Source organism: Nuphar pumila, chromosome 7 (assembly GCF_984573655.1).
Source record: "Nuphar pumila chromosome 7, dmNupPumi1.hap1.1, whole genome shotgun sequence".
Classification (NCBI taxonomy): domain Eukaryota; kingdom Viridiplantae; phylum Streptophyta; class Magnoliopsida; order Nymphaeales; family Nymphaeaceae; genus Nuphar; species Nuphar pumila.
Genome location: NC_143255.1, coordinates 34,694,362 through 34,716,054, shown reverse-complemented (window position 1 = coordinate 34,716,054; position 21,693 = coordinate 34,694,362). Strand labels below are relative to the sequence as shown.

General features: G+C 39.0%; 1 protein-coding gene and 1 pseudogene across 1 annotated transcript; both read right to left on the bottom strand.

The window, feature by feature from the left end:
• Window positions 1-204: 204 nt before the first annotated feature.
• On the bottom strand, window positions 205-13,656 carry LOC149831871 (uncharacterized; annotated as a pseudogene).
• Window positions 13,657-17,388: 3,732 nt separating this feature from the next.
• On the bottom strand, window positions 17,389-19,278 carry LOC149831870 (exocyst complex component EXO70A1-like). Its single transcript, XM_090012262.1, has one exon. The coding sequence runs from the start codon at window positions 19,267-19,269 to the stop codon at window positions 17,416-17,418; it is 1,854 nt and encodes a 617-aa protein (XP_089868388.1). The 5' UTR covers window positions 19,270-19,278; the 3' UTR covers window positions 17,389-17,415.
• Between the last annotated feature and the right edge of the window lie 2,415 nt (window positions 19,279-21,693).

Here is a 21,693-nt window from a genome sequence, read left to right as displayed (position 1 = left end):
GAACACACTGAAAAAGCTTGGCTCTTCCTTGCCACCACAGGAAAAGAAAATACTCTCTCTCTCTCTCTCTCTCATGCATCAACTAGGTGATGGTAAAATAGGTAGCAGAATTCTTAAAAGTAAAAAAGTACTCTGTAGTACATAATCTGGCTAGCCAGTTTGAATGAACACAACCAAGACATCAACGTGAGGAACTAAACTGACTCAGTCTGCCAACTCAAGATAACGTAAGAATGGTTCAAGCGTTGGGGAGAGAGGGAGAAGCTGAAAAATGTTGGCGAGCTCGAAGTCTTCAAACTGAAATTCTGGAGCGCACGTGCATCCAACCCGAGAGAAGTGGAGCTCAGGGTCCCTCGGTGGACCTATCGTGATAGAACTGCCATCTGGTGCATAATCCTGGATGTCTTTAGTAGGGTATGAACCGAACCAGACGTTGGGAGGCAGTGTGTACTGAAGGCACTGGCCGGCAGTCAGCTTAAACTTTCCATCGCTTAGCTCAAACACCTTTTCAATGAAAAAAACAAATGTATAGCAGTAAGTGATGTCAAGGATTGATCACTAAAAAGATTCATGAGTGTATTTTATCCCAACCATTCTGGTGGTATCCCCTGTTCACAAGAAAATCTTAATGTGTCAAAAGAGATATCTCTTGAACTGGCAACCCATGGGGAATGTTGCCCACTGCTTTCTGGACCAGTGTCAGACATGTTATACCCTTAACCGCATGTTGGTTTCATAGTCTAATGACAAGATGTCAAACTGAAACTTGTGTGTGTGTGCGGGCGTTTTCAAAGAGCATTCTTTATAACCAATGCAGATGCATGTTTGGGGGCATGAGTAGAACATTGTCTTAATTCTATTTGCACACAAGTTTTGCCAGGATATAGGTGCTGTGGATATTTGAGGTCTATTCTTTTGATAGTCAAGCTGGGGGATAACTGATGTGAAATGATGCCAATATAGCGACACAAGTATGGAAACGGCAGATTACATAAGAATGTTTCCGATCCAACTGCCATTCATTTATATAAAACCCAGAAGTTTGAGCTGCCAGGGTAGATGTGCAAGTCAACATTCAAAGTATGTCTTCTAAAATCAATGCTGGGATGTATTTATGGGAGTAGAAATAGAAGATCCCATAACCTCAATGTTCATGATTCTATTAGAACTATTAACGAAAGAGTATTGTAGATCCAGTGGCACCTCGTTCTCAAATCTGGAGATGGTTGCAGATTATGGTATATAATCTTTCTACATTCCAGAAAGGCAGTGGCCTTTCCGTTGCAAGGGATCTTGCAAAAGCAAAAAGCAAATGATACTCACCGTGAGTGTTTCTCCCATATAGAAATGCCAGGTTTCAGCACAAGGGATCCGATGGAGATGCGACACCCTTCCAGATGGCAACAAGAAATATATAGCTGTGCTTATTGGTCGGTCCACCTTGTCTGCAATCTCACAAGAGGACCCAACTTAGACATATTCGTGATTCATCACACACCATGCAGCTCAATAAATGAAGGAACCCACAATACTTTAAGAAGCACCACCGAGGTGGTATCCCATGTGGTAAGCGGGGTCCTGTGTCAAGCTGAAGGCCCAGGATCGAATCCTTCTGCCACATGGGGCGGCTGTTGTTCTGGTATGGGTCCACCTAACCCCAGCTTGCCTTTCAAAAAAAAAAAAAACGTTTAAGAACCAAATAATAGTAGGCATAAGAAAACTAATCAGTCTAAGCTAGTGAAATCTGCTGATGTAACAGTTTTAATTGTATGTGATGCACACTTTTGAATTCCAATCAAATTTATTCTCTGCTTCCCTTTCTTGAAATATCCCTGCTTCCCTTTCTTGGAATAATGTTAAAATGTTGTTACCGTGTACCATTAAGGCACGTTTATCCTTATCACATTTATCATGCAGTTATGTACATGATAAAGCAAATGTTATCATGTCAAACCCGTGTAACCAACTGGTTATCAGTATCGTGTAAAACACGTGTAACCATATGACATGTATATCGCATAGCCGTGTTTATTACCTTTTTTCTTGTAACCGTTATATTAAGTTGTATCCATTTTCTATTCTGTTCAATGAAAGATAGAATATAGATTATCTGCATTCTACTGTGCAAGTTTCGTTTCTTATATGGTATCAGAGCCGGCGATTGCTATCAATCATGTCGAAAAAAGAAGCAAATTCATCATTGGATCAGAGTACAAAGAACAACATAGAAGAACATGTGAATCCATATTATATTCATCACTCAGATTCACCAGGTATCATGTTAGTTTCTTAGCTCATTACAGGAAAAAATTTCACTATATGGTATTGTGCGATGAGCATGATGCTCAGTGCGAAAAAAAAATTGGTTTGTGGATGGTACTATCCCTAAACTCACTGAACCAGCGTCACTAGTTGCTTCCTGAGAAAGATGCAACAATATGGTGCAATCTTGGATTTTGAATGCCCTTCATAAAGACCTATCTTTGACCATTATATATGCCCAAACGGTAGCAGAAGTATGGTCTGAATTGAGAGAGAGATTCTCCCAATCTAATGCTCCCCAAATCTATCAAATCCAACAACAAATCATTAATTGCAAGCAACAATAGTCTTCAGTTGTAGTCTACTTTACCAAACTCAAAAAATTATGGGATGAGTTGTCCTCCTACTTTACCTTACCGCCATGTACTTGTAGCACTATGAAGTATGTCAATGATATGCAACAACAAGACATGTTAATACAGTTTTTGATGGGGCTAAACAAAAGCTATAACCATATTAGGAGCCAAATCCTTTTAATGGATCTGATACCCACTGTTGCTAAAGCATACTCACTTATCATTCAAGAAGAAAGGCAACATGAATTAAATATCATGGTTCCATCCGAAACTATTGCTGCTACTACTTTTCAGCCTAGCAAGCGTCCCAAAAGAATGACAACAAAGGGTCAGACAAGACCAAGCCCCCGTTGTGATCACTGCAGTAAGGTTGGGCACGTAAAATCTAAGTGCTATCAGCTGGTGGAATTTCTAAACAACTTCACCTCTAATGAACAGTCAAGGCCTAAGGCCAATGTCGCAAATAGCTTCTCCAAGCCCAAACTTTTCCAAAGGTTTGTCGAGTTCATGAACCAGTCCAATGAGTTCATAAATCAGTCCATCCAAGGTACTGTTGAGCCCAAAGTAAATCTAGCAGGTAACTCTCCAAAACTGATAAGTTGTGTTTCATTTAAAGGCATTTGGAATATATGACACATGCTATCTAACCTTGATAATCCTACTCTCGCCTCTTGCCCACCGATTAGTTTATCGAATGGGTCAAAGATTCCTATTTCTCACATTGACACCGTAACACTATCTCCTAATATTGTTATGAAAAATGTCGTTCATGTTCCCAACTTTAACTTCAATTTAATATCTGTTGCCAAACTCAGCTCAAATTCAAATTGTAATATAATCTTTAACGGTGAATCTTATTTTTTGCAGGACTGTCACTCGATAAACATGATTGAAACGGGTAGGATGTCAAATAGTCTTTATATCCTTGATGAAAGCAAGCTTGCAACCATTTTCTTGATTTCCAATAAATCTGAACTTTGGCATTGTCGTTTGGGGCATGTTTCTAATTCTCATTTGAAAACCTTAGTTAATTTAAATTATGTTAATCCTTGCAAACAAGTGCACGATTGTTCTGTCTGTCATATAGCCAAACAATCTCGCTTGCCTTTTTTTAATAGTTTAATATTGTCTCAATCCATTTTTGAGTTAATTCATTGTGATATATGGGGTGGATATCAAGTTCCATCATTAGCTGGAGCTCATTATTTTCTGACCATTGTGGATGACTTTTCAAGATCAATATGGGTTTATCTTATGAAATATAAGTATGAAATATCTGGTATCATTAAGAATTTTTTGACCATTGTTTAAACTCAATTTGAAACCAAAATAAAGAAATTTAGATTTGACAATGGAACAAAAATTTTTTCCAACAATTTTGAAAATCTTTTACCAGAACATAGCTGTGTTGCAATGCCCCAACAAAATGGGGCAGTTGAGCGCAAACACCGTGATCTTCTTAATATGGCACAAGGACTCCTTTTTCAAGCTTATCTTTCTATGAAATTTTGGGGAGAAAGTATTTTGACTGCTGCCTACCTCTTGAATCGGTTGCCTTCTCATTCCATTTTAGTCAAAATTTCTTATGAGATTTTACATAGACATGTTCCCAAAAATGATCACTTAAGAACTTTCAGATGCTTATGTTATGCCACTAATCTTCACAAAACCCACAAGTTTGATGTGCATGCCACAAAGATGTACTTTTTAGGTTATCCTTATGAGCAAGTAGCATAGAAGTTTTATGACTTAGAAAATAAAAAGGTTTTCACAAGCTGAGACGTCAAATTCAATGAGTTTGAGTTTCCTTTCAAAAATAAAAAAAGAGTTCTAAAATGATGGTAATATTGTTATCCCTCTGTCTGTTCACGACGTGTCTATGGAAGATTTTCAAAAAATCTCCCCAATCAAGATTGTTCCCAAGATACCCCTGATGCACATATACAATCTCTAGAACCACTCAATCCAGATCCAAATGAGAATCCAATCGAGTCTGACAATCCAAATACTCAAGCACAATTGACTTGTTCTCCTGATATTCCACCTCATAGGTCTTCACAATCATGAATTCTGCCTAGACATTTCAAGTATTATCGATGTTTTCTGACTACACCTAATTCCAAATCAAGTTCATTGAGTGACAGGGTTGTAAGGTCAAAAGGTACCCATTATCCAATTTCTTCTTATCTTGTCGACAACATTTTTTCTCATTTCTATAAAGCTTTTATTTCTAGTCTAACTCAAACTCTAGAGCCTACTAGCTTTTTTCAAGCCATGCAGGATCCAAAGTGGCAAAAAGCCATGAAAGCCGAGATTTGAGCATTAGAGGAGAACGACACTCGGATGCTCACTAGCCTACCACTAGGAAAAGATTTAATTGGGTGTAGATGGGTATACAAGGTCAGTTGAATAGTATAAAGCACACCTAGTTGCTAAGGGCTATACAAAAAAAAAAGGAGTGGATTATAATGAGACATTTGCCCCTGTTGCAAAGGTAGCTACCATAAGATGCATTCTTGTTGTGGCAGCAATACACAATTGGCACATATTTCAAGTAGATGTCAATAATGCATTTCATCATGGGGATTTGCAAGAAGAAGTTTATATGAAGTTACCACCAGGATTCTCACAACAGGGGGAGAATGTTGTCTGTCGATTAAACAAATCCATTTATGGACTTAAACAATCATCCCAAAATTGGTTTATCAGACTTTCTCAAGGAAATAAGTTTTTTGCAATTGAAGGTGGATTATTCACTTTTTTCAAAAATCAACAACGATAGCAAGATATTTATAGATGTTTATGTTGGTGACATCATTATTGTAGGTGACAACCTTGGAGAAATGAACCATCTCAAGTCTCTTATCAATGACCGATTTAAGTTGAAAGACTTAGGAAAATTAAAATATTTTCTAGGAATAGAGATGACGCGGTCAAAATTAAAGATATTCTTGTCACAACGAAAATATACACTAGGTATTCTTCATGATATGGGATATATAGGTGCATGGCCATGTGATTTCTCTATGGAGCAGCATCTAAAGTTGGACAATAAGCATGACGAGCTTCTTAAGGATCTAACCTAGTATCGAAAGGCTGTCAGAAAACTTATCTACTTAACCATAACAAGGCCTGATATTCTTTATTCAGTTCACATGTTAAGTCAATTTATGAATCAACCCCGGATACCGCATCAAGAGGCCATGGTTAAGCTATTGCGATATTTAAAAGGGACACCAGGTTATGGTATTCTACTTCGTTCGTATAGTCAACTCCAGATCAATAAATATTGTGATTCAGATTGGGCATCGTGCCCCATGACCCGTCGGTCGACAAGTGGGTATTGCATAATGATTAGATTAAGCCCTATCACGTGGAAGACAAAGAAGCAAACAACCATTTTCAGATCATCTGCCGAAGCAGAATACAGATCCATGGAACTTGCAAGTTGTGAATTAACTTGGATCAAAAGCCTACTTGTAGATTTGGGAATTCCACATGATTATCCAATGAGGTTATACTGTGATAATCAAGCAACCATGCATATAGCTGCCAACCCTGTATTTCATGAGAGGACCAAGCATATCGAAATTGATTGCCATGTTATACGTGACAAGTTCCAAAGCGAGGAGATTCAAACCCATTTTATATCCTCAATATATAAATCAAATTTCAAACTTGTTCACCAAGTCTTTGGGTCGAGATTTGTTTCAAATGCTACGGAGCAAGTTGGGTATGATTGATCCGAGAAACCCAACTTGAGGAAGAGTGTTAAAATGTTGTTGTCATGTACCATGAAGGCACATTTATCCTTATTGCATTTATCATGCAGTTATGTACATGATAAAGCAAAGGTTATCCCGTCAAATCCATCTAACCAACTGGTTATCATCATCTTGTAAAACCGATGTAACCATATGATAATTGTTACTGACCTAGCCATGTATACCGCATAGCCGTGTTTATTACCTTTTCTCTTGTAACCGTTATATTAAGTTGTATCCATTTTATTTTTTATTCAATGAAATATAGAATATAGCTTCTCCTGTACAAGTTTCGTTTCTTATAAATAACAATCACAATTTATTCTGCATGTCAAATTTTAAGCATGGTAGGTGAAAGTATGATAATCAGCATATCAGTTAACAAGTTTCCCAAACAAGCGATCCAAATGGGAATCAGCCATGGTTGGTGCTTCTGTTCATGAGAATATCATGTCAAGGATCATTGTTTACCAACTGACTTGACGCTTGACTCGTCTCCGATGGAAATCAGCTAAGGCCATTAGGGAAGTTTGCAAACGGGCTCTTAGATATGACCACAGACTTGAACGTAAAGACTGAAGTTGTACTCTATGTAGGTGTTACTTGGAACGGTTACAAATGAAATGACACATATGTAGGTGTTGGAGTCCATTCATGGAAGACAGACTTTGTGAAGGTTATATATGATGTGGGTCCAACCCACATTAAAAAAAAATTCAAGATAAACAGTCCTCAATAAGGTCGGTGTTACTCTAACAGATGACAGAGATCATTAGCCAATCAGTCCATCGCATTATGATTGGCACCTCGGCCCTATCAGATCTGACTAAGATTGACACAGGGTTCCATATTTGGACCCTTGATTTTGGGGCAAACAACTCTCTCTCTCTCTCTCATACCTTGAGGTTCCCGTCCATATAGAAATTATGGCAAATGATGTGTCTCCACAATTAGTTCTGGTTAGAAGCAAGTTCTCAGTCATTCCAATGCGACAAGTGTATTTGATGCTTGAGTCACTTGTGGTCGTGTTGGACATTGGCCAATTCCTTCCGACAGATACCTCCCTTCTATCAGGATGAGATGCCCAAACTACCCTTTTGAAGTGTTATATCTTTTTTTCTATGTGAATAAATCACTTAGGACCTCAATGCATTCATGGGACATGTTCTATGTCACATAGGTGCATGTGTGGGTACTGGTGCTGATGCAACACTTTAAAAAAAACTTGGGTTTGGGGTTGTGGGAAGGATATATATATATATATATATATATATATATATATATATATAGAGAGAGAGAGAGAGAGAGAGAGAGAGAGAGAGAGAGAGAGAGATTTGATTAGGGTTAACTGAATCTACTTTTGGATAGAAATGAACCTCAGTGTGGGCAATCCCACCCATTAGATAGGAATCCAAAGATGAAGAAAGAAAGTGTTCTGACTTTCTACACATGGAAGGCACTATTGGCCAGGCATATCCAACAAATTTCAATAACGCCCTAACACAAATTGTGAGTGCTTTGTACGTCAATACATCAACAATTTCCATTGGAGGTTGTTCCCACCATGGAGGTCATTTTTTGGGACCTTTCGAATGATAAATACCCAAACCTCCACAACACCGCTAAGAAAAAAGGCAAGTCTTGGGATAAATTTTTGATTACTTCATCGAAGAGGATGAAGATATGCTAAACCCGATGAACAAACAAATAGGTGAAAAAATAAAAAATGTTCAACAAAAGTTTTTCCCTCGCAAGGGTAGGCTACACTCACAGTGAGAAAGTCATAGCAATGAAAGTTTCCTATCTAGTGGCTGGAGCCCTATTAAAATTCAACTATAAATTCCTTCAAGTGGGTCATTTTTCAAGATCTGATCAACACATGTGGATTTTGTTTTAACTTTTAAATTTAAGTGAATTTTGAGTTAAATTATTGTTAAAATTAGGCTAAATTCAGATAAATTCAAGAATCCAAGTTGAACTAGGGCTGTAGTTAGGTCCATTACAAGCCATAGATCTCGTAGAAGTTCTATGATTTCAGTTATGAGTTTGTTCAAAAAATATAATTTTTAAAATTTACGAGCTTCTATTTTGGGTTTTCCAACTTCGATAAGGTTTAAAATTTGATTATTTAAAATTGATCGAACTGTATTTTGAATCTAACCCAATTGGGTTGGATATAATTCATAATATTTGGATATAATTATGGATGGATTAGGTTTAATATAACTCATGATATTTTGATCTAATCTCATTGGATTGGACTCATAGGATGTGACGATATGAAAAATATCATTATTGTTTCAATACAAATTTTGGCTGATTTGTGACTCACCTATTAAATCAGAGTGAACCTTGACGTTTCTTATTTTGAGGGCATCAAAATTGACTATCTACATGTCCAAATTGGTGTTGATTTGAGTGTTTTATCATTGACTGAAATTTATGCATAATTATAGGTCAAAAATCAATATTTTTGGCATCAACTAAATTTTCTTGTTGATCCGTGTATGTATGATTAAATCTAAGACTACTATGATGATCTATGTTTTGAGGGCTATCAAATCTACTATTTAAATATTGAATTTTGTTGAGTCTTTGGGTCTTTAGGCCTCCCAGAAGGTTACCATGTTACATGAAATTAAGCCAGGGTAAGAAGACCACACCTTTCTTCTCTAGCTTAATTAATTTTGAAATTTAATAAGTTAGAACCCATAATTTATTTACTTGTTTTATTAATAAAAAATTTGATATATATTAACCTCTTATAATAAAGATGAGACTCTTGCCTAAGTCCATTTATAAATAGAAGAACTCCTAAGAAAGGATAACAAGGTTAGTTCTTTCTCCCAATTGAAGTATATATCTTTCTCTCTTCTTTTTCACATCTCCTTCTTTCTCCCAACCTTAGAGGTAGTACAAACCTCTATTAGAGAGCTTCAACCACCTTGGTGAAGGTCTAATCCAGCCCAGAATGAGGTACGAGTGGAGAAAAAAGTGATAGTGTCATTGCAAAAAGCGTATTTTAGGTAAGAAATATCTACTTTTATGATATTCGATTTCGAGATGCATTAGCATACCCTTTTTTTGATCTAGGGTTTGGATCTTTATGTAATATATGTCTAAAACATCTATGTCTATTAGATTTATATGAAAAAGATTTTTGAAAACCCAAAAGAGTGTTTTGAAAGATCGGTTTTGAGAAAACGATTTGGAAAAGACTAGTTTCAAAACCCTAAAAAGAAAAAATCATATGAATAGATACATTTGTATTTTATTTGATTGTTCAACATGTATAATGAATGTAGAAGTATATTTTTTAGTATTTTTTCATAGATCTTGATGTTGTAAATATGTCTTTTGCATAGATCTTGGTTAAAAATACGTGAAAATCGTTTTGAAGAAGGTTTTACCAAAAATGTTTTAGGGTTTTGATGTTTTATAATAAAAAAAGTTATTTTGATCATATATGGTAGATTAAAACATGTATAGTATGATTAAACATCATGTTATTGCATAAATAATTCATGATTTCATGCTATTTTTATGTCTCTTGTGATTCTTACATAGATAAAATTGTATTTGAGATATTCCATGAGGGTTTTGTAATTTTTGGATTATGTTTATTAATATTTTAGCAAGATTAGTATAAATATGATTAAAGATGTATTGTATGATATTGTAAATGTGTTTAGAGGATCAAAAAATTATGATTGTATGAGTTTCACTAGGAGTCTTGTTTTTGTTTAATAGATTTTGCATGAGTTTTGATCTTCGTTATTCTATCTTCATTTTTTTTAACGAGTCTCGGAAAATAATTGATATCTTTATGAAAATGAGGTCAATAAATAAAACTAAAAATAGTAAAATATTCTACACATCTAGGATTGAATTTAGAATTTTGTTTCATCCCGTTTGGTTCAGTTTTGATGCCAAAACGTCCATTGCAACAAAACATATATTTTCTGCTATGTCAGTAGGACTGTTCCAACCAAAGATTTTGAAAGCTCTAAAACCCTAATCAAAATTGATCAAAATAAATTATGAAAAATCTGTGTGAAAGGTAACATATATAACAAGATTTTATAAAAAAAAATTGTCAATTTGTTTTTATAAATCTTGAAAAATTCCTCAAATCAGAATAAATTTCTGCAGTTGACAGGATTTTTTGATATTTATTTCTAAATAGGGTTCAGTATTTTTTTGATATTTATTTCTAAATAGGGTTCAGTCTCGAAATTATCCTGATTTTATTACAACGAATTTTACAATTTTGTTTCTTGGACTATGTTTCTAAGATGATGGGGGCGATCTCAGTAAAGTTTGGAGAGTTAAATTTGGTTCCTATAATTTTTGGTAGGTTTTCTAAAATTAGGTTAATAGGGATCTAAACTGCACAATATGACATGTGTTAGTGTTGAATTGTATTTTACTTTGTGCAGCATGTTTATTGATACTTAAATGAGATATTGAACTGATATGCACACTAATTGAATCATTTCATTATTGATTGTATTGGGCATACCTAAATATCAATGATTAGCATACTTTGACTGTGTACATGCATATTGATTGCATTATTGTATTGATTTTATGGTAGAGACAAATCGAAAGTATGCATTGAGTGTCATGAATATTGTTGCATATGAATCATGAATGTGGTTGCATATTTGCATTGACACTATTAACAAAAGAGTTAATTAAAAAATAAAAAATAAAATTAATTCTCTTGTGTCTTATTGAGAGAGTAAGTTTGGTAGTGACAGTTCTGTGAAATATTGGCTTAGCACAGAAGGTTGTTTTTGTCTTCCATCCACAAGACTCGTAATTGGGAGAACTACCATGATTTGTTCGCAGTGTGGTAGGTAACACTCATGAGAAAAATATGATATATCGGGTTACAAGAGTTGAGAACTCTCTCTATAAAATTATATTTCTTGTCCAGAATAGTCACAGTTGAGGCGTTACACAGGTTAATAAGACGCAATTCCTTGAAAACATAAACCTGAACAATACCTTCATTTGAGAGAGTCTGTGTTGTACCCACAGACAGATATTGACAAGTGAAATAAGATTGTGAATTGCATATAGATAGAACATAATACGTATCATTTAAGCAAGAAAACAATAAGTGAAGACAAGAAGTTATTCATATATGAAGGACTCACATAACTGAAATGGTAAGTTCATGCATCTTGTATATGTTTATGTATTTTGTAAATGTTCATGCATGTGCATAATTTGTTGTATTAATACAAATCTTAGCATGAATGAATGTACATTAAATTGAACTGTTATTTTGTTAATAGTATGATTTTTATGTTATATTTGCTGAGATATATCTTACATAATTGATATATGAGGTTGTGTTTGAATGTATTCTGATATCATACATTTATTGCAAGTATGTTATTTTCTACTAGCCTTTCACGAGTTTGACCAATTTTATGAGGTTTCAGGTAGATTATAACGTGTAACTGTGAAATGCTTAGGCGACGACGAGAGCCAGTCTTTTCCTTTCTCGAAGATAATTAAAAAAAAAATAATTATTTTTATCAAAATACTCTGATATGTATTTTAAATTATTGAAATTGAATTAAAACTTAATGCTCACATTTTAATTTAGCTATAATGATTGTATTGTAACCCGCCCAGAATGTTTAACCCAAAGAAAAATGTTGTTTTCGCTGTTAAAAAAAAAGTTTTCTCTGAAATTTTATGGTTAAAGTTTTGGGGCGTTACATCTGGGTTCCACACGGCATGACCCATGTTGGACTTAATGAAATTCTACCATTATGTACATGCAAATGGGTCGGATAAGGATCAAGTAACCTTATCAATCTTGTCCAAGAGTTCCCAAGTTCACACATGCCACGGAAGGCATCATGGTGCTTGAGCATCTAAAGGTCAGAAAATTAAACAATGGTTTATACCCAATTAAGAACCCTAACTGGATCCAAGTCTAAGTGGGCCTAGGACCTTTCCCAGCCCAACCAGATGCCTCCCGGTTTGGATCAGGTAGCTCATACTTGGTTAGATCCAATAGATCTGGCACAATAGCAGTTAGGGTGGGCAGGTCCCTTTTTATGGCCCACAACCAGTCAAATCGAGACCACAAAAGGGCTGGACCAGGCCATGCATGCCTTATAATCCCTGCCCAAGCTCAGCCCAAATGGTCCAGGCCGCCCGTGGCCTATCAGCCTTCCGATGCAGTAAAGGTGGGCAGGGGCTGAACGGTTCATTCCTTAAAATGGATCAGCCCTCAGTCTGGTCAAGCCCAGTTTGTCAAGGAGCAGGCTGGGCCAAGCATCAAATGCCCAACCCAAGTCGGGTCCAAATCATATGGGCTGAACTGATACACTGCCCATTTCCACTAGTTGCCTAATCTTCACCATGCATTCATCACAGATTTGAATGCTCAGGATTGAATCATGTTTAGTAGGTCCCACTAGACAATGCTATTTTTGAATCTGAATCAATAAGACAAAATATGTTATGGATATTCTTTCAAAAAGGAAATATGTTATGGATGAACGCTGGTGATGCAGTGATGCACTACTAAAGGAGATACCACATACCTCTTGGAAACTGCTGAGGGAAGCCAGGCTTGAGCCACCAATCCAAACACTGTACTTCCTGTCTGGAGGGTCAACCACTCTTATTCTTATGGTTGGTAGAGTGATTTCCTTGAGCTCCTTGGCAAGCCTATCGGCCAACCTAGGTAGCATGGTGGTCCCACCACTCAACACAACGTTTGCATACATCTCCTTCCTCAGGTCAATGTCACACTTCCTTATGGACCTAGATACAACTTCATGTAACCCACATGACTCCATGCCAATCCAACTAGGCTCGAACAGGATCTTTGTGCAGCTGAACCGACCCGAGCCCATGGTTGACTTGACCATCAGGCATCTGGTACAAGCTTGAGCTCTCTCCAGCTGCAGCAGCCATCTCCTGCTCAAAGTCGAATGCCACATAGGCTAGCTTTTACTTTATGTCGCAAACGATATCTTGCTCTGCTGATATGGAGAACATGTGGGCATCTTCCATTAGAGACTTTTCAAGGGCGCCAGTGAGGTCCTTGCCAAGCGAGGTCATAGCCTTCATAGATGGAAACCACATGAGTCACACCTTCACCTGAGTCCATCACAATCCCTGTGCGGGCATATAGTCTTAGAGATGTGTCATTTTGCAGCTATGATTGCATGACATTAGATTACATGAAGTTGGTCACGGTCATGCATAGGAGCACTAGAGCTCGTGAAGATCGCCATGTTACACTTGAACTCAAGCATAGTGTGATCCAATGTGAATGGAACTAGTGACCAAAGATTCTGTCCTAACTAATGAGGAGCATCCTTAGGGTCCAAACAGATGAATTTCTGCACTTATACTAAATGCAGTTGATTTTTCCTTGATTTGTTTAGAGAAAATTAAAAAATACTAACAGCAACAGTCAATCTAAGATGACAAAACTGAAGACAACCAGATGTTTGCTAGGTGTCTATTTGAGGACTGAAGTATTCAGACATCAAACAAACCTGGAACTGTTTACATCAATCTAAGAGTTCCTGCAAGGTAAGGTTAGCTCATAGCTGGACCTGATATAGTTTTGTCATACTAAATTTATTTGATTTGAGTACAAATACTGATAAGCTCTGAGCTATTATATGTGAAAAACAGATTTATGGAAAGTTTAAATCTGAAAAGACCAGTGCCAAAGTTTTGAATCTAAATCAAATATGATCAAACACGGATAATTAGGTTGAACTCAGTCACAGATAGATCCAAACTGAATCCAGCCCCTTTTAACTCCCTATGCTTGAGTTCATGCATCCATATGTAAGGTCTCTGATTGATAGCCAAGTTAAAGTTATTTGTGACTCAGCCAAAGTCTCAATAAACTAGAGTCAGAGCAGCTTGTGAAGCTTCAGCAAGCACCTGAACTTGAAGGGCATATACCCTGCTAAGCACATCCACATGGTTGAATTTGTTAAAAAAGTGTGAAAAATGCCCATATTTCTAATTATCATATTCTACTTTCACGTGGTTGGATCCATTGAAAGTTTTTGGAAGGCTTCAAAAATCAATGGTACCTAATTTCTATAAATTTCAAGGCTTATAAAATTTTAGTTTTCATTGAAAAATATGATCCAACAGTTGATTCCTAGCAAATGCATTATGCTGAACACATTTGTGGAGTCTGATTTGCAAAACAAGGCTCGGAACATTAAAAATCAGTGCCGACCATACAATATGGATAGTATGAAGAAACCATTGGAGTTAATATATAATTATTTGTTTATTGGTCTGTCCCAAGATACTTGCATATGGACCCGTATGGACCATATTAACTTTTAAAACTTTTGGTAATTTATCACACATTTCGTAAATTAAGCTTATTGAAAATCATCTCTATAGTTTATTTAGTGGATAACATCCATTAGAAGATGTTTTTGTGTGTGTTAAAGCAGGTTTTTAAAAGAATCTAGTATCATGTTTTCTAATGCATAAACTATAATAAACATATTTGTAGTTTCAAATTAATCAAAAGGACCTGTAATTATGAGTTCTTTAAGTGGCATGATTTTACTTGACTATGTTTAGCTTGACCATACTAATGGATATGGTCAGAGATTGTGGGACCCTTGCAAGTATGGGCTCAATGCATTCAATTAACCATCTAGATAGGGATGTAAATGATTTAGATTCGGTTTGTAAAACTGATCCAATCTGAGTTTGTTTGGTTGAATTCTGTAACCAAAACCGAATCTAGATGCTAATTGGTGTAGCACACATGCATCTTAGTCTGAATCCAAATCTGAGCCCGACTTAAGACTTGACAAGAACTGATCTGATTATGTATACGTGTCACCTATTAGGATATATTCTCAAAAGTCAAATCAGATATGGGTTCAATGTAAGGATTATATTACATATGACTATATTCAACCCAAGTCCGACCCATTTACTATATCGAGATTGAGCATTATGGATTAAATTTTTGCTTCTCCATGTGTCACATATAAATTCAATAAGTTTTCATGGCTCACTACATATGCAAAATTGAATAAAGATACCTAAGCCAGGTTCTGATCCAGAAGGGGATACTCCCTATCTGATCCAATAAGAGCCTTGGTTCACGCCTGGCTTTGTTGGGTCAAATCTGGTCCAACAGTCAACCAAGTGATGCCCCGGGGCGTGCTCTTACATACATGCCCAACATGGTCAATTGACTCAATCCTTTTAGGTTCATTCTAGACTAATTATTCTTCATAGGGTTGCAACCCATTCGGATCCGGAACAACTAGATACATAGGAGAGTCAGATTCCGAACAGCCAAAATTTGTGAAACTTTCATCCCGGATCTGACACACTTGCATCCCCACAGCTTCAGTTGTCCAAGTCTTTCTTATGCATTTTCAGTGGACGGATACTAATCGGATTTAGATTCTAGTTTAGATATGAAAATCTAAATTCGCCGACCCATTTGGTTATTGGATTTGGAATACTTTATTGAATCTACTGAATGATAACCAGTCCATAAAATATCAAAATCGGACCCGATCCGATTGACATCCCCACAAGGGTATGCCACTAAGGGTGGCAAAATCTGACCCGACCCGCCAACCCGCTTCTTAGCTGGGTTAGGGTTTGGCTTAAACCGGTCGTGTTCATGTTAGGGGTATGCCAACCCACCAACCCGTTTAATAAACAGGTTAGGCGGGCCGGTCAACCCGTTTAATTATTTATGTTTATCTTGATGATTGTAAGACAACTTGGTGAATATGTTTGTAGTATGGTTGTAACTTGTAAGACAATTATGTTGATGTTGTCTTTATGTTTATGACTTTATGTTGATGTTTTATGTTAATGTTGGTAGTACAATTTCATATTGAGATTTGCAGAAAAAAAAAGTATAATATGTAATTTTTTTTATTTCTAATTGTGTTACTCGGGTTAGACAGGTTATTCGGGTTACTCGGGTCAGTTATCATGTCTATGTTATCGGGTCGATCAGCTTAATAAACGAGTCACCGTGTGTAATCGTGTCTTGTCGACCCGACCTGTTTATTAAACGGGTTAACCGTGTCGTGTCAGGTTACCCGTTTAATAAATGGATTGTGTTCGTGTTTGCCACATTCAACCCGTTTAATAAACGGGTTGTGTTCATGTTGAGGTATTCTGACCCGCCAACCCGTTAACCTGACCCACCAACCCGCCGACAGGATTGCCACCAATGCTCTCACCAACCATTCAATGATTCAACATTTAACTATGGAACAAACAAAAAAAACCTCAAAATTATTGAAAGAAAAACCTTGAAAAAATCACTACAAGTTTTTTTATTATTTCAAAACAAACAAAAAATCAAACAATCAATCCCCCACCATTTTTGCATCATCATTATCAATGAAAACAACTAAAAATTTATGTATATAATAATCCTATTGCCAGACATTGACTCGTTAACCTTTTGCCTGAATCTGACCCACAGCTCAGCTCCAACCATGCAAACACAAAACCTTATCTGGACTATGACCCACTTCAATATCTGAGATCTGACCCAAATCCCCATTCCCACCCTGCTCCAAAAACATCCAAACAAGCACACACCTCAACCCCTTAATCCCATCTATTCACCACCTTACCTACAATCTAAAACCCTAAACATAACTACACCCTCCCCTAGACCCAAACACCAACCAAACAAACACAACTTAAAACACAGTGAACTAAATCTGATCTATATAACCAATCCCCGATTGCCGTAGTGATACCCCAAAACCCCAAAACATGACCTAACTCCTTTCTACCCCACTATCCTACCATCCCATAATATACCCAAAATCCCATCACACTTTCCCAAACCCCAGACTTACTTCACCCATAGATCCAAAATCCCCAATCAAATCCCCAAAACAGACCCAACCCACTTTTCCCTGCTGTCAAACCTAACCGACATGACATGACCATTGACCATTGACTCCCTGAAAGCCACGGACCTGGACCACACCCATAGGCTGACCCTCCTACCCTTGAGACTTCCTCCTGTAGTGGCCAGAACCAGGGGACCCTTCAAAGAAGTCCCCCAGTGCAGCCTCCAAGTCGTCCACAGAGTACTTGATGTAGCCATCTGAGTGCTTCCCACCCTTCAAGTGGTGCCTGAACCTTCCCAAGAAGCCCCTGTACGCTGGCAGCAGCTTCTCTGCAATACTGATCCTGAGCTCCTCCCTGAGCTGGGCATCAGGCACCTGCCAGCCGGCCTGGGTGCGGTGCGTGTCGTCGAATGCGGTGTTGAACCCTTTGAACCTCTCCTTGAGTGCAGACTTGGACACCCCACTTGAGAACCCACCCCCAACATGGATCCCCTCATCCCTGAGCCAGCCCAGTATGGTCAACCAGGTTGCTCTCTGGTACCCTGTTGCGTGCTGTCTGACCCTCCCTGTTTGCCTCCTGAGCCATGCATCTCCTATCATCTGGCGCAGCTCAGGTGACCCCTTTACTTTTTGCACTATGTAGTGTAGGTTGTTCATCATGAAGAGGTGGGCTAGGGAGGGGTCCTTGTAGAGCTTGGCCTTGTTCTCTAGGTTGGCTTGCAGTATGGTTGCAATGAATACTAGGTGGGAGGCCAGTGGGGAGGCCTCCCCTTCCCCATCCTCCCCATCCCCACTTGTCAAATGAGGATCAGCTTCGGAGTTCGGGTCGATACGGGGCCGTTGATTGATGAGCTTCGTCAGCGTCTGCGCGTAGTCGCAGATCAGGCTGATGTAGTTCATGACGTACCGTGTGAGCGGGTGGATGGTCCCGCCGGGCACCGGCAGTTTGGAGGTCTCGCGCTGGATCGCGTTCTCGAACTCGGTTAGCATCCCGCGTGCAGCCTCACTGAGCCGGCACTGGATCTCGCCTGCTTGGATTCGTATGGACTCGGTTGGTTTCGGCTGGAACACGGTCTCGACGTCCGGGAGGAGCTCGGACACTGCATCATGGAGGTCGAGGATCTTGAAGAGCTTCTCCGGGGATCGCCGGCTGATGCTGATAGCGTCTGCGAAGCCGAAGAGGCGACCGGCAGCGCTGCGAGCTACCTCGGCGAAGCAGGCATCATCAGCGCCGCTGCCGGGCGGGAAGATGAGGTCGCAGAGGCTCCGCTCGGCAGCGAAGAGGACGCGGATGCAGACACGGGAGGCGCGAATCCAGCGGTTGATGAGAGACTCGACAGTCGGCCAGTCAAGGCGCTGGACGTCGCCGATGCTGAGCCGCTCGATGCCTAGGCGGCCAAACGTCGAGTCGAGGATCGGCTTGCGGATGCTGCTGTAAGCCTGGATGCACTCCCGGGTGTACCCGGCAGCGACCATCCGAGCCGCGATGCTGCAGAGGTCTTCGATTGCTTCAGCTGGGATCAGGTCTATCTCGCGTAGGATATGGGATCCGGAAGATGACATCTTGGTCAGTCCACTTCCTTTTCTTGCTGAAATCGTTGTTGTTGCTTCTGCTGTTTCTTCTTCTTCTTCTTCTTCTTCTTCTTCTTCTTCTTCTTCTTCTTCTTCTTCCTCTTGATCTTCTTCGTACAACGAGTTTGAAGAAAGATACAAAGTATCCGGGTCAGGCGGCGAGCTGTGAGAGATGAGTACGTTTCTAAACTCATCCTCCAGCCTCGCCATCGCGAGCCGGATTGGGTCATGGCTCTCTGTGATGGAGGCCGTTTGCATGGAGTTGCAGATCAGATCTACTGCCGAGAGATACCGGTCGGCCTCATGCCGGTCTCCGCCATCGAAGATCATCCGGTCCCTTGCTTCATGCAAGGATGACGAGTCCCACCTCAAGATAAAGCTCTGTGCTGCTTTGAACCCATCTGGTTCTTGGGGGACGTTTTCCGGTGGCTCCATGGCCTGAAAGGGGAGGTTCAGTTCTTTTTCTTCTTCTTCTTCTGAGAGAGAGAGAGAGAGAGAGAGAGAGAGTTGTGGGGCTTAGAGGTGAGTAATGACAGAACTTCCATTCTGAAGGTAGCTTGGTGTGGCAGGTAAGGTTTTGTCTGAATGTGAAAAAAGTCTACTCTTGGATCCATAAAGCAAAAAAAAGAAAAAAGATATTACTTTTCCCTATACATTGATAATTAAGACCCCCTTAAGTCCCATCTCTTTCATATCAGACATAATTTAGGTGGACAAAATATTCCTCCACCGTGAGACTCTAACCAGTATAGATCTTTCTCAACTATAGGCATGACTTTTCTTGCTGTCTACATAGGTCATTGAAGTGACCAAGGGGGCTGAAAATTCATTGGTTAGAAAAAGTCAAAGACTAAAAAGGGACTAAAAATGTCAAGATAGATTTCAAGTTGATCAAGCCTGTGTCAAGAATTGGATGTTACACTCGACCCAGTTGGTCAAATCTTGATCAAAACTTAAATGACTAAGCTGGTATCAAATTAGACTTGTTATAATAGAAAAAAAAATGTGAGTATTGATAAACATGACAATGACCAAGAGCAGATCGTGTCATATTGTATAAAACCGATAGTGTTGGTTAAGCTCAGTCCCCAGATTCCCCACCACAAATCGCACTCCGGAACTGTAGATCTCAATTGCTAAATGCTAAAGGAGGGCCCATTTTTATCTCCATCAAGTGAGATGTGCAGTGAGGATCGAATATGACTAAAGAATCGGTTATATACAATATGACCTGATCTGCTCTTACAAAGTTCGAAAGGTTTAACTTGGACAAGTAGGGGTGGCAGTGGACCGGGGTCTGGGCAGGGGACAAGGTCTCTACCTCCGCCCCGTCTCAAAATTTTGCCCTCTATTTTCACCTCCATCTCTGCATGGATTTTGATTTTAACCTTCATTCCTGTTTGATGCCCTCCAATATCCTCATTTTATACAGGTCAAGGTGGGGCGGGGCCTGCTTCTCCCAGGTCCACTAGCATCCCTAAAGGCATTTTAGTTATTTTACTAAATGGGGATTGGGGACCAGAGCCAGACCTGTAAAGAGGCCAATGAGGCTTGGGCCTCAGGGCCCTTGGACCCAAAAACATTTTAGGGGCCCATTGTTTAGGTAGTTTATATAAATATTTTATACATTTTTATTTAATATAATATAAATATTTGAAATATTATATTTGTTTAATGTGAATGCAAATTTTATTGTTATTTTGATTCTTTAAAAAAAAATCGGAGGCGCTGCCCCGAACTCCTATTATTAATAGGGGGCCCATTTTTTCCCTCCGCCTCAGGCCCCATAAAACACAGGTACGGCTCTGTTGGGGACGGAGCGGGGCAAGCATAAGTCCATCCTCGCCTTGGCTTTGATTTTAACCTTCATCCCCGCCTCCATTCCCGCTTCATTTCTTTCATCGCAGGTCCAAACGGAGTGGACCCATTATCCTCAAGTCTACTGTCATCCTTATGGACAAGTCCCGGTTGACTCACCAAACCATACTTGATTAATGTTGAATCTTTGGATATTATTCAAACTAGCCAAGTAAATGGTTCATTTGCAAGGTAGTGAAAAGACAAGGTGCCCCAAAGTGGTGCTAGCTCATGTGATGTGAAGTGATTTTTTTTTTCTTTGGTAAAGTGACCGGATTCAGGCAACATATTCCAGTGGGTACAGGCCCTTCAAGTCAGATTCCGGCGAGGGACCAAGAGATTCGGATCTAGAGGGGGTCCTATTATATAAAAATTCTTTGGACTCGGCACTCCAACCTGTTTTTATGGAAAGGGGAGCCAATGTAGACCTGTATTTAATGATGGTTGGCAACACATATTTTAGGATGGGTAGCTGGGATGGGCGTTTATGAAGTTTATGCATTTGAGGAAGTGGCAGCTGCTTTGCCAGTGCCGAGATTCCAAACAGGACCACCATGAGCATTTGACCAAGATTTTGCCTCGAGAACACCAAATGCATAAACGCCCGTCCTAGCGCCGAGACCTAATGTGAACAACTAGGTCCACTGCAGTAACTTTTGAGAAGTAAAAAACAAAACAAAATCACATGACAGTACATAACTCGAAATTTTTATAGTATAGTAATGCGTTTTAACCCATCAGTATCAAGGATGAGTTAGCCTTGGAAATGACAATATTAACTTTAATACAACGCAATCAAACTTCAACTTCAGTAGGGGTGGTCTTCCCTCCGGCTAATGGATCAGTCTTAATGGGCTTGGGTTTGATGAGAAGCTCATGGCCCAGCGCATTGGCTCAATGGGCCAATGTGAAGCCGGCCGATGGGCCGAGTCCGGTCCGGCCTGATCCAATCCTAAAATGCATAAATGCTTGACTGAAATTATGGGTTAATGAGAGAATAAC

Coding starts and splice junctions, on each gene's coding strand:
- LOC149831870 (XM_090012262.1), bottom strand. CDS start 19,269: ATGGAGCCACCGGAAAACGTCCCCCAAGAACCAGATGGGTTCAAAGCA.